Source organism: Triturus cristatus, chromosome 5_1 (genome assembly GCF_964204655.1).
Source record: "Triturus cristatus chromosome 5_1, aTriCri1.1, whole genome shotgun sequence".
Classification (NCBI taxonomy): Eukaryota; Metazoa; Chordata; class Amphibia; order Caudata; family Salamandridae; genus Triturus; species Triturus cristatus.
In genome coordinates, this window is record NC_140587.1 from 262870434 (window position 1) to 262883852 (window position 13419).

General features: G+C 48.9%; 1 protein-coding gene across 3 annotated transcripts in view; it reads left to right on the forward strand.

The window, feature by feature from the left end:
• Window positions 1-13419, forward strand: part of OC90 (otoconin 90) — an 875163-nt gene that overhangs the window by 679728 nt on the left and 182016 nt on the right. For all 3 annotated transcript variants that reach the window (XM_085604908.1, XM_085604909.1, XM_085604910.1), the window contains one exon: window positions 10561-10668. In XM_085604908.1, the coding sequence (XP_085461034.1) occupies window positions 10561-10668 (108 nt within the window). The remainder of the gene's footprint in view (window positions 1-10560; window positions 10669-13419) is intronic.

Sequence of the window (13419 nt, forward strand, 5' to 3'; positions counted from 1 at the left end):
CATTTGATCCTTTGAACATAGTTCTTGAGACATCCCAACTCATTTTTTAAAACATCTGGCTACTTATTCTACAGAAGACAGTGGGTGTGCAGTTCCTCAAGGGCGGAAAGGAAGGGGAAAAGAACAGGTCTTTTATTGATTGCCCTCACACACCTAGCAAGGTGTCATGCTTCATCATTGGTCTGTGCTCCTCGTCGGGCCGACGCTGCAATGCCCAACGGGCCTCCGCGGAGGGGCTCTTTGTCGGAGATCTTTTAAGAGACAGCCATATAGGTGCGTGGGAGTAAGTGAACAGTGTAGTGAGTGAGTGTGCTAATGGTCTAAAATGAGACAGCATTCAGAGGACGGTACTTTTCTATCTGGCCTAACGGAAGCATCACACGGGCAGTCAGCTACTGAATCAATCCAAAGGAATGAAATACCTTCATATAGTGACACAGTAAACTGAGTCACACTAATGTGCTTCCTGGTTAGGAGTGGGTACACTGGGATTCAGCGTTAAAAGTTTTTGTTGCAAGTAGGGTTGGAATACAATAATAAAATCAAAATGGTAGACATGAAAATCACATTTTCATACTTACACTGGGAACATCCAGGTACATTTGCATCTGTCAGGTGACCACCTCACCTTGTACTACATCTCATAAAATGCTACATGTTGACAATTAAGCTTTACCTCACTGTTTTAGTTAAACTGAACATGATTCCAAAAGCGCCGGCAGTGGAAACTCTTTGAATTTGATTCGGAGTTAGTTAGTTTTCCGATCTCTGCGCAAATCTCACTTTGCGCAGTAATCGGAATTTTGAGTTGGGTAGTATTTACCGCACCTGGTAATTAATGGGTGTGTTAAATTCTTCAATAATCACTAAATTTCAGATCATCAAACCTGGCGAAATTTAACAAGGGAAAGCAATACAGTATTTTTCCTTGACATGTGGATTCTGATGTGATAAGAAATAAAATCTGCTTATTATTTCCCAAAAAATCTGACTGCAATTTATCGCACAAATTCCGTACCTAGGGGAGTCAGATTTTATAGTGTGCGATAAATTGCACCTTCTGCTCTGACCAACTCAGAATCGTCCGTTGGTGGCTATTCTGGTGAATGCTGAGTTCGCTCTATTTTGTACCATGTATCAGGTCCTTTCTAAGTGAATATCATATTTATCCAGGCTTTTGGGTCATCCTGGAGCCCCTCAAGGGGGCACAGGGTGACACAAAACCTATACTGAGATGTACCAACCCACGCAAGGCCACCTTGCATTACTCTACCCCTGGTGGGTGTTCCATGGGTGGAGAGTGGTTGTTGCCACACATTCACCCATGGATTCTGAAGCATTCCCAGATTTACCAATACTGGCAGACCTGGGGATGCGTCACAATGCTACACCTTCCCAGGTGAGGCATAAGGAGGAGAAATATATTTCTCCTCTTTCTACGTGTGTTGCACTGTGCAGCACAAGTATAAAAAGGAAAAAGGAAAAAGCCTCAAAGCATTGTTTTTGTGTACAACGGTGTCCTATCCTGCACGAAAACAATACTGCCTGTAACACAGGCACCTTGCACCATGGTGTAAGGGTGCCTCCATTGGCGCTAGGCAGCAGTTTGCGCGCCAACGCAGGGACAGCAGGAATGTGCCATATCTTAAAAGATCTGCAGCATTCCTGGCCTCTCCCTTTCTTTCAGTGCAGTGCTGCAAGGGGTCTTGCTGCACTGTATAGCGTGAAATAATGATACATATTTCCCCTAATGCCAAGGCAATCATCAGGGTGAAGATTGCTTCCTATCAGACTTTGGGTGAAGGCCCACCACAATACATATTACAGTGGTTAACTGTGATCCAAAATCAGGCTGCACATATTGTCACGAATGTTATCACAGAATGCACAATATTATCACAAAATATGTGTCACAAATATTAGCCTACAAAAATATCGACTGCGGAATACCAACTACCACTATATCTTCAGGGTAAGTATACATTTACTATTCTTAACTCGAGAGGTGTGGCACAGCAGCCAGAGCGGCTGACTCCAGAACGCAGGGCTCAGAGTTTGATCCCAGGCACCGGCGGCAGCTCAGCTTAACACCATGTGACTCTGGGCAATAGCTCACTTAATCTCGACGACAGCCCCCAGTGCCTTGAAATCTTAATGGGTGATATGTTTGGGCTTTACAACTATGGATGATTATTATTATTATCCAGGTACAGGTTACTAAAGACCATGTAGAGGGAGAAGCATTGATCATGTTTACAGGAGTATGTCTTGAGGCACCACACTCAGCACATAGCAGAGCACACATGCTTCAAGAACCGCCCTAAAATCTTAACACTTTTTTCTAGCCAGAGGGTTGTCCCGCAAACTATTCTGCATTCGCGACACATATGACAGTAGCGGGTTTGCAGACCGCTGCGGTGGAAGACAGATGTCACACATGAGTTTTTTCTTCTCTTCCCAAGTGAGTGCCATGGTTTTCAGAGTTGAGTCAGGTCAACACTTATAATGAACTCCTGTAAAGATGGTGGTTTAGTTCATAGAAGCGGTCTCGAAATCCTAATCCAACATGTGTGTAAGGAGGCATTCCTGAAAGAAGGATGCACCATAACACATTTGTTCCTCATTTTCTTTAGTGTTCTTCATCATCTTGTTTTTATTTTTGTCCCGGATTGTTACTTCTTTCAGCTGGAACCTCTGTTGGACATTTTACCTGGCTATTGGCCTGTGCACTTTCTCCTTCATAGTCCCTCCAGGAGTTTGGAGCTCTAAATGCTTAATACTTATTTTCTGCATCTTCACTCAAGACTCTTAAGATTGCCAGGAGCATTTTTACCCAAGTGCATTTCTCCTCCCATCTGCGACCCTCAGAATGAGACACTTTCCATTTTCCATACATTCACCTATACTGTTCTGCACAGAATGGCATTGTGGCTATCAGGAGAAGTCACTATTTATTCTGGCATTATAGAGAGGGACCATGGAAGCATCTAGTTTTTGATAAGCAGGCACCAGCCAAAGTTCCTGCACAGCATTGTGCTAGGGATATAGAGCTTCTCAGAGTCATCAATCTGAATACGCCCTGCTGCTGCTCGATTCCACTGCGCTGGTGATCTATAAGGCTGCCTAGCACCATATCACTTCTTCGCACCATAGTGTAGCATAGACGTCAATTCATCAAAATGCCATGGGTAACGGAAGTGATATTCCATGCTATTTGACCTTTACTTTGACTCACACACACATGCTTACACATAATAACACACTCTTACGCACATAAACGTGCTCTCACCCACAAGCATGCATACAACATACATTTAACTGCATTATTTACTTACTATAGCTTCCAGATAGGGTCATATTCCAGCGAATGTACTCCATTTCTGATTACACTAATAGTAAATAGCATTATTCTCTATTTGTAGAATAAATAAATTGACAGAATCCAGGCAAGTGGAGCTCCAAGCAGGATCCATTAAGAAGAGCTGCCCCTGTGTTCCAGGCACTGCTTTTGCCACTTCTGAGGCCAGGGTCACACAAGCAGTGGCAGGGGTAGCAAAGGGCAAGCTAGGGCTTGCAGCTGTGACCACGTGCGACTCCTAAATGACGTACATGTGGTGCAGTTGTGTATGTGCTGTCTAGCATAGAATTGTTACTGTAAAGATAACATTGCAGTACTAAATCCTGTGTCTACACATTTTTAATACATTTCACACATTGGATGTGTGCTGTGCAGTGCAACACACTTGAAACGTGAAACGCGAGGAGTAATAAAATATTTCCCCAACTATGCGCCTGCCTCAAAGGAAGCGTTGTTTTTTATGCAAATCTAGCAATCTTTGCATAAAAAATCATGGGTGCCCCCTTGAAGCAATGCAGAACATAGTGCTATTTGCACAAAAGAAGCTGTATGCATGAGATTAAACACCGTAGCAGACATTGCGCCGCTTTGCATTACTTTGTGGTGGCCCAAATTCTTCATACATCTGCCCGTATACTTATTATCAAGGTGTACATTTATCATCAACGTTTCTAAAGAAGGGATTAACTTTATGTATGTCACTTACCTGAGCAATAGGCATCAATATTCTGCAGTCGATATTTTATAGTTTGATGTGAAAAATCCAATATTCTGGGAATACTCAGGATGCGTTTGACTTCTATTCTCAAAGGACTGCACTGGCTGCTTGTCAAGGCCCGCATTTAATTTAGGATTCTGTCTGTGGTGATTTAACCCCTGCCCTCTGCCTGGGAAGGGGAATGCCCTGGATGTTTACTGGCTAGCCTGGGGAGCCCAGGGGAGGCCTCACTCGCTTGCAGCGCAATGAGGGACCACACACACAGTCTGCTAGTTGGGCGCGAACTGCCGTTCGTCCGCCCGTTTATTATTTATATCTACGCGCCCACGTCCTTGACGTGAGCGCAGCCTGCGCACGTTTGACAGCGCTCTAGCGGAAACGCTAGAGCGCTAACTGTAACATCCCTTCTCAACTCAGTCCTTGACGACAGTTCTTTTATTACTTCGCTGCGTCACTTACTTGGCACGCAAAGTCTCTCAGCCGACTGCTGGGCCTGGGGTTCTCCCTCAGCTCATACCTGGTGGCCATTCGGGCGCCCGGGGCCGAGGTTTCTGGTGGTATTTCTTGCCTTGGTCCACCTCCGGTGCCATCGGCGCCACCCGGCTCAGAGTCTGTGTTGCTCCGTGGGTCGGAGCAGGATGTGTCCCCTGCGTCGTCGCCCACGTCGTGGCCCACATCGAGGTCTGCTGTCTCAGGGTTATCTGCGGGCCTCCTCACCACCTTGAACCACGATATGTTCCGGGTGACCAGGTCTCTCCCTCGACGCGCTGTCACCATGGTCCCTCGGTGGTCGACCACTCTCCAGTATCCCTTTTCATATCGAGTTTTAAACTTTCCTCCTGGCCGGCGCTCTTTGAGGACCACTGTGTCACCTGCTTGAACTTCTCGGGTTACGGCCCTTTGGTGCCTTCGGAACGCTTCTTCTTCGCTGAAAGGTGGTACCACCCAGCCTGGGGCTACTGGTAGCCCATCCCTGCGAGCTCCTTGGAACATCAGCGCCCAGGGGGCTTGTCGGGTGGAGCAGTGGGGAGTACTGCGGTATTCCCCTAGGAATCGCTGTAGCTCTTGTTCTGGGTCTAGTTGTTCGGACACTGCGATACGTAGTACCTTATTGATGGTGCGCATAAAACGCTCCACTTCCCCGTTGGCTTGGGGCCATTCCGGGGTGATGCGCCTGTGTCTCGCCGTGTGTCCTCAAGAGCTCTTCGAACTCGTGCCCTTGGAACGGGGGTCCATTGTCACTCCGCAGTTCCTCGGGGTACCCGAACATCCCAAATACCTTCTCCAGGGCAGGTTTCACGTGGACAAACGCGGTGGACGGTAGGGCTTCCGCAATAGGGTACTTCGAATAGCTGTCCATGATGACGAGGGTGACTCGCCCATCAGGTAGGCTCCCAAAGTCCACACTGATCTTCTCCCAGGGAGCGTGCCCGTGTTCTTCAGTCATGATGGGCGCCGGTGGTTGGGCTTCTCCTGTTAGCTGGCATGACTGGCAGCTGCGGACGGTGTCGGTGACGTAGTCGTCCATGCCCGGGAACCAGACCTTCTCCCTCATCCGGGCCTTCATCTTCTCTGTACCTTGGTGCCCCTTGTGTGCTAACTGTGTCGCTCTTGTCCGGAGTGCACCAGGAATGACGATTCGGGACCCTCGTAGAAGGAGTCCCCCTCTGGTCACGCTCAGCTCGTGTCGTACCCTCCACATTTGTTGAAGATCCTCCCGGTCTCCACTGGCCCACGAGTTCGCCGTTTGTAGAAACGATTGCCAGTTTCCCTCGAGGATGGTATTCTTGACCTTGAATATCACGGGGTCTTGGTCGGCTACTTCTTGGAGTTCTCCAAGCGTAATGGCCCTGGGGCACGTCAATGCCGCCACCATGTCGAGGTGTTCCTCGGCGTCGTCCTCAGTGTCCCTGTGCTCGGGTGCACTGTCGTGTTCTGGGTGATGGGACAGGAAGTCTGCTGGGTTTTTGGCCCCTGGCCTACAGTCATTTGATATTGTTGCAGACCGATGGCTCACCGCTCTATGCGTGGGGGCTGGTGTGGAGCTGTTCCCCGGAACAACGGCACGAGCGGCTGGTGGTCCGTCACCACTGTGAATGGGTGCCCGCACACATAAAGGTGGAAATGGCGGCAGCCCCACCGGATCGCCAGTGCTTCCCGCTCGATCTGGGAGTATCGCTTCTCTGTGTCGGTTAGGGCCTTGCTAGCGTACGCCAGAGTTGCCCACTGTCCAGGTTCCTGTTCTTGTGTCAGGACTGCCCCTAACCCTACGGGGCTGGCATCCACTAGGATTTCGGTTTTCTTGGTCGGGTCAAAGTAGACCAGTGTTTTCTGATCTAGAAGCGCTTCTTTGATCACTTCGAAGGCTCGCTCTTCGGCATCCGTCCACTGCCACGCCACGTCTGTCTTGGTGAGGCGTCTCAGGGTGGCCAGATTCGGGACGAACGTTCCGCAGTATGTGGCCATCCCTAGGAAACTGCGTACCTCCACCACTGACGCGGGTGCCGCGGCTGTTTTGATGGCTAGCGACTTTCGAGGGTCCACTTGGATGCCCTCCTTGGTAAAAACGTAGCCGAAGAACTCGATCTTCTGCTGGAACAGCTGGCACTTCTCCCGGTGTATGGTGACTCCGTGCTCTTGGAGGCGCGTGAGGGTGGCCCTGACGTGTCGGTAGTGCTCCTCGACTGTCTTGGAGTAAATGAGGATGTCATCACTCACGTTCAGGACACCAGGCAGCCCGACCAGGATGTCTCTAATTGTGTTCTGAAAGATTTCAGCCGCCGACGAGATCCCGAAGTTAAGGCGCTTGTATCGCAGTAGACCCAAATGCGTGCTGAAGGTGGTGATGTACCGGCTGTCCTTGGCTAGGGTGAGTTGGTGGTACCCCGCATTTAAGTCCAGTTTCGAGAACCATCTGGCACCGTTTAGGTCAGAGACAATGTCATCCATGGTCGGCGTGATGTGCCTCTCCCTTGTGATGGCCTTGTTCGGGCGGCGCATGTCGATACATAGCCGGATCTTCCCTGGTTGTCGTGGTTTCTCGGCTATGACCATTGGTGACACCCAGGGTGTGGGCCCCGTAACCTTTTCTATAACGCCTTGTTCCTCCAGCCATCGGAGTTCCTCCTCTACTAATGGGCGTAGGTGAAACGGGATGCGCCGGTGCCGGAGGGCTGTTGGTTGCACCGCGGTGTCTATATGGAGTCGTACTGGTGGCCTCTTGATTTTTCCTAGGCCTGAGAATAAGCCCTGAAATTCTCCCAGCAAGTCGTCGACTTGTCGGTCCTGGACTCTGAGGAACGAGATCAGTCCTAGATCTTCGGCCGCATGGCCGCTGAGAAGTGTGTCTACTGCCTGGTTGATGACATGAATGTCGATGACGATTTCCGCCTTTTCTGACTGCACTGCGACCCTCATCTTGCCCTTCAGCGGAAGCGGCGTGTCGCTTCCGTAAGCGAAGATCTTGGCCTTCGACGGGCGGAGCTCCAGCCGTGGTTTGAGGCGATTGTATTGTTGCACCCCCATAACTGTCACTGACGCTCCGGTATCTATCACAGCGTTCACCTCTGATCCGGCAATCAGAATGTCGCAGCGCGGCTGAGGTCGCCGGGTGCTCTTGAGGGCTCTGGTAAACGATATGAGGTAGAGTTTCTCCCTCATCGTCGGACTCAGTGTCTGATTCTGGGTACTCCCTGACTGGTTCTCTCTTGGGCCGTGGCTGTGATGATAAGGATGTGTGTGATAGTTGCCGTACTAGCTTCCTCATCGGCTTGTCCCGCCTGTGGCTGCTCCGTTGCATCTTCCTGCGGCAGACGGACGCGAAGTGGTTGTCGATGCCACAGTTGGTGCATGTTTTCCCACGGGCTGGGTACGCCTTGAGGGGGTGTTCATCGTATCCGCAGTATCCACACGACCTGGCTGGATCAGGAGCTCGCCGGTCGTGGGGCTTAGGTGGTCGTTCTTTCTTCCGTACTGCGTCCGCTTTCTCCACTTTGACCTCCACCTTGCTGGCCGCTCCTTTCACTAGGGCTAGATCCATTTCCTCTGCACGTGCTGCTGACAGGTCGTGAGTCCGGGCCACGACGAGGATGTCGTTCATCGTGATGTTCGGTTTGCGAAGTATCATACCTCGTAGCGTCTTACTCCGGATCCCCAGGATCAGCTGCGCTCTGATTTCCTCTTTTGCCCGGTCGCCGACCAGGTGCGTGTCCGCAAGGACTCTCAGCCTCGCGTGGAACGCGTCAACCGACTCCCCCTCACGCTGTTTCGCTTGGCGAAGCTTGAAGTGTTCGTAATCAGGGTTGACCTGGGGGTCAAAGTGTGCGTTCAAGGCTGCAACCGCTGCTGCTTAGTCCGACGGGGAACCCATGTCCGGCAGGTGCTTGAACAGGAGGTAGATCTCTTCCCCCGCGTAGTGGAGTAGTAGAGAGCGTTTCACCATTCCATCCGTCTCCCTGGACCCGATGAAGTAGTTTTCCAGCCTCCCCAGCCATGTCTGCCATGGATGTATGACGTTACAACGCACACTTTTACAACGCATGCACTTACAACGCATTTTTTACAACGCATAATCCATTACAACGCATGACATTACAACGCATGACACTACAACGCATTTTTAAAAACTACCTTTACAACGCATTTCCATTACAACGCATACTACCTTTACAACGCATACCATTACAACGCATAATATTAAATTGCATTTAAGGTAAGTATTAGATAGTATAGGGGTAAAAGATACTTTTCTAACTCCAGGGGGTGCAACAGTAGGGTAAGTGTTGGATAGTATAGGGGTAAAAACTTACTATTCTAACTCCAGGGGGTGCAACAGTAGGGTAAGTGTTGGATAGTATAGGGGTAAAAATTACAATTCTAACTCCAGGGGGTGCAACAGTGGGGTAAGTGTTGGATAGTATAGGGGTAAAAATTACTATTCTAACTCCAGGGGGTGCATCAGTAGGGTAAGTGTTGGATAGTATAGGGGTAAAAATTACTATTCTAACTCCAGGGGGTGCAACAGTAGGGTAAGTGTTGGATAGTATAGGGGTAAAAATTACTATTCTAACTCCAGGGGGTGCAACAGTAGGGTAAGTGTTGGATAGTATAGGGGTAAAAATTACTATTCTAACTCCAGGGGGTGCAACAGTAGGGTAAGTGTTGGATAGTATAGGGGTAAAAATTACTATTCTAACTCTAGGGGGTGCAACAGTAGGGTAAGTGTTGGATAGTGTAGTGTAATATTATGCGTTGTAATGGTATGCGTTGTAATGGTAGTATGCGTTGTAATGGAATGCGTTGTAAAGGTAGTTTTTAAAAATGCGTTGTAATGTCATGTGTTGTAATGGATTATGCTTTGTAAAAAATGCGTTGTAAAGGTAGTGCGTTGTAAAAGTTGCGTTGTAAAGGTTGTTCCCCGTCTGCCATCTCGGCGCGGCGGTCGTGGGGTCTGCGACCTCGCTAAACGGAGGTAGCACTCCGGACGCGGGGTGATGGGGCAGTGTCCCTGCGTCTCATCATCTCCCATCGTGGCGTCAAAATCCCTGGTGTGTGACCAGGAGTCGTCGTTCACTCACGTGGTAGGTCGGTCGCTGCACGTGGTCAGGTGTAGCGTGCTGCGCCGTCAGGCGAGACCTCTGTAGCTGTTCTGCCTAGCAGCAGGAATTTCAGGGGGTTCAGAGGTCACCCCTCGTCGCCAGTGTGGTGATTTAACCCCTGCCCTCTGCCTGGGAAGGGGAATGCCCTGGATGTTTACTCGCTAGCCTGGGGAGCCCAGGGGAGGCCTTGCTCGCTTGCAGCGCAATTAGGGACCACACACACAGTCTGCTAGTTGGGCGCGAACTGCCGTTCGTCCGCCCGTTTATTATTTAGATCTACGCGCCCACGTCCTTGACGTGAGCGCAGCCTGCGCGCGTTTGACAGCGCTCTAGCGGAAACGCTAGAGCGCTAACTGTAACACTGTCCACGAAATATAATGCACCTGGAGCAAACCTGGGCATCTTAAAAGGAAAGACTGAGCTTACTTGCCCTGGATTATTGTTATCAAAGGACACAGACGTGTTAAATGTACCGTCATTGAAGCACATTCGATGAAGAGGAAAAACATCTATGTTAGAGTGTGCCTTATTTCCATGTAAACTGTGTCACTGCCTGACTCTCAGAAATAATATGAAGATGTTCTTATTTCCGGTGTGGAGTCCAGTTTCTTAAGAGAAATCCACAGTGCTATGAAGTCTTATTGAGTGGAGAGGCCACATGTTCCAGTGAAATTTTGCCCCCATATTTGAACTGAGCAACTCTTGTTATTATAAGTTAAAATATTGTATTACATTTACCGTCCTTTGTGAATTTTGGTGCAAAATCACATAATTCCCTGTGCAATCAGCCTTATCCGGGACTGCCAATGTTATGAGTGTACTGTGTGATCAAATTGTTATAAACAAATTTATTAATGAATAAACACACATTTTCTCATGATCCACAGAACCTTCCTTTACGGAGGAAGCCACGAGCCCTGCTCCTTTGGATGGGAGTGTTGGAGCACCAGAAGGGCTTCCGACCGAAAAAGCAGCAATGGAGACAACAGTAGGAGGTAAACATGGGCCAGATGTGCTTCAGAACATTAGTCACATCACAGACAAACCAGAGAACAGGCCAGTTTGCATTCATTCATTTTAGATCTCGGCAGGCCTGTTGTTTCCAATGCATAACAGATACTTAGAGTGAGTTATAGTTCAGCCTGTTGCTCATGACCGGGAGTCTTTGTTGTTTACCTCAAGTGTCTACTCTTGAGTCTTGTGATTGTGCAGCCAAGGACTATTCGAGTATTCCTGCATTATAAGCAGTATCCTTCCACCACCGATTTAAAGGGACTCCTTTTAATTTTTGAGCTTTCAGCACTTCACGGTGAGTGTTAAGGTTGCGTTTGTCTATGCCTTGTATATTCAACTGCTCCCTCCCTGTATGCTCTCTATGTACTTCCCATCATCGCTGCCTAAGGCTCCCCACCCTGCTCGCTGAATTAATTATTTTGGTGTTTTTACACGGGCCTACTAGATGCAGAGTGGTGCTCATTTTCATTTTTTACACTATATGCATTTTCTATTTAACTTTTTTTACGTCAAATTATTAAATCAAATCAATCTTTATTAGTATTCGATTAATTAAAATCGTGCAAAAAGCATCAATAATAAAATATCGTAAAACAAGCTGACCATGATACAAAAAGGCCAGTAAGGTATGTCAAATAGTTTAAAAAATGTTCCCCGGGTGATCCAGATTACCCACTGAAGACACTCACTCAGGGTACCTAAGGGCAGCAATGAATTAAAATGGAAGCAAGCAGCTCCTGTCAATTTTTTGTAGGAGCTATCCAGTGATTGCCAAGCTAGTAAGTTCACTAGCAATCTACTTGGGAACCGAGTAAGTGCAAATGGCAAGAACGTATAGAAGGGCCTCAGGATAGCTATGGGGTAGCTAGAGGTTAAAGTGATTCTATGCAGCAGCTGTTAGTAGTCATGGGCAAAAGCAACAGTTGATGGAAAGAATGCAGAACAATGTCATGCATTTACCCCAGTACAGAGATCTGGGCCTAAATCCATCGTTTTTTTGCTCACCATGCCATTCCAGTTTGAACTCAGCCATACGCAAATCAGTCTTGACCCTGTGCCTCATGGGAACAGTCCAGCCCGAACTGCCAAGCCAGGTCCTCCCTGGACTGGAAACAAGCATCCTAGGACCGGTTTCAGGGTTTCACCCCTCTTCAGCCAGGATAGCTTGATTCCAGTGGCATGGAGAGCACAGGACCCACGTCTGGGCATACCCGTCCCACTCGGGGTGACAAATGCAAAAACAACAGTTGATGGACAGAATGCAGAACAATGACATACATTCACCCCAGTACAGAGATCTGGGCCTAAATCCATCGTTTATTTGCTCACCATGCCATTCCAGTTTGAACCCAGCCATATGCAAATCAGTCTTGACCCTGTGCTTCATGGGAACAGTCCAGCCCGAATTGCCAAGCCAGGTCCTCCCTGGACTGAAACCAAGCATCCTAGGACCGGTTTCGGGGTTTCACCCCTCTTCAGCCAGGATAGCTTGATTCCAGTGGCATGCCCAGATGTGGGTCCCTTGCTCACTTTGCCACTGGATTCAAGCTAGCCTGGCTGAAAAAGGGTGACATACTCTGAAACCGGTCACAGGATGCTTGTTTCCTGTCCAGGGAGGACCTGGCCTGGCAGTTCGGTCTGGACTGTTCCCATGGGGCACAGGGTCAAGACTGATTTGTATATGGCTGGGTCCAAACTGGGGTGGCATAGTGGGCAAAAGAACGATGGATTTAACCCAGATCTTTTGACTGGGGGAGAATGTTTGCATTGTCAGCATTCCGTTCATCATTTGTTTGCTGTAACACTTTTCGCCCTAAGTGGGATGGGTATGCCCAGACGTGGGTCCCTTGCTCACTGTGCCACTGGATTCAAGCTAGCCTGGCTCAAGAAGGGTGACATACTCTGAAACCGGTCCCAGGATCCTTGTTTCCGGTCCAGGGTGGACCTGGCCTGGCAGTTCGGTCTGGACTGTTCCCATGGGGCACAGGGTCAAGACTGATTTGCATAAGGCTGGGTTCAAAATCGGGTGGCGTAGTGGGCAAAAGAACGACAGATTTAACCCAGATCTTTTGACTGGGGGAGAATGTTTGCATTGTGAGTATTCCATCCATCATTTGTTTGCTGTAACACTTTTCACCCTAAGTGGGATGGGTATACCCAGACATGGGTCCCTTGCTCACTGTGCCACTGGATTCAAGCAAGCCCGGCTGAAGAAGGGTGACATACCCTGAAACCGGTCACAGTATGCTTGTTTCTGGTCCAGGGAGGACCTGGCCTGGTAGTTCGGTCTGGATTGTTCCCATGGGGCACAGGGTCAAGACTGATTTGTATATGGCTGGGTCCAAACTGGGGTGGCGTAGTGGGCAAAAGAACGACAGATTTAACCCAGATCTTTTGACTGGGGGAGAAGGTTTGCATTGTCAGCATTCCGTCCATCCTTTGTTTGCTGTTAGTAGTCATGGGAGCAGTGCAATGATTGCTAAGCATGTTGATTCCCTAGCAACCCCTCTTGTAGCCAGGAGAAGTGCAAATAGCAAAAAAGTGCAACATGCAGCTGCTATTAGTACTCCCGGGCAGTCAGTGAATGCCAAACATGTTAGTTCACTAGCGACATCTCTGAGAACCAAGTTAAGGGCAAGTGGCAAAAATGGGAAAACAAACAAGAAAATAAATAGCATGGCGGTAGGTAAAGTCGACATGCCACCAATGATGGGGACCAAAGGGGCATCTTG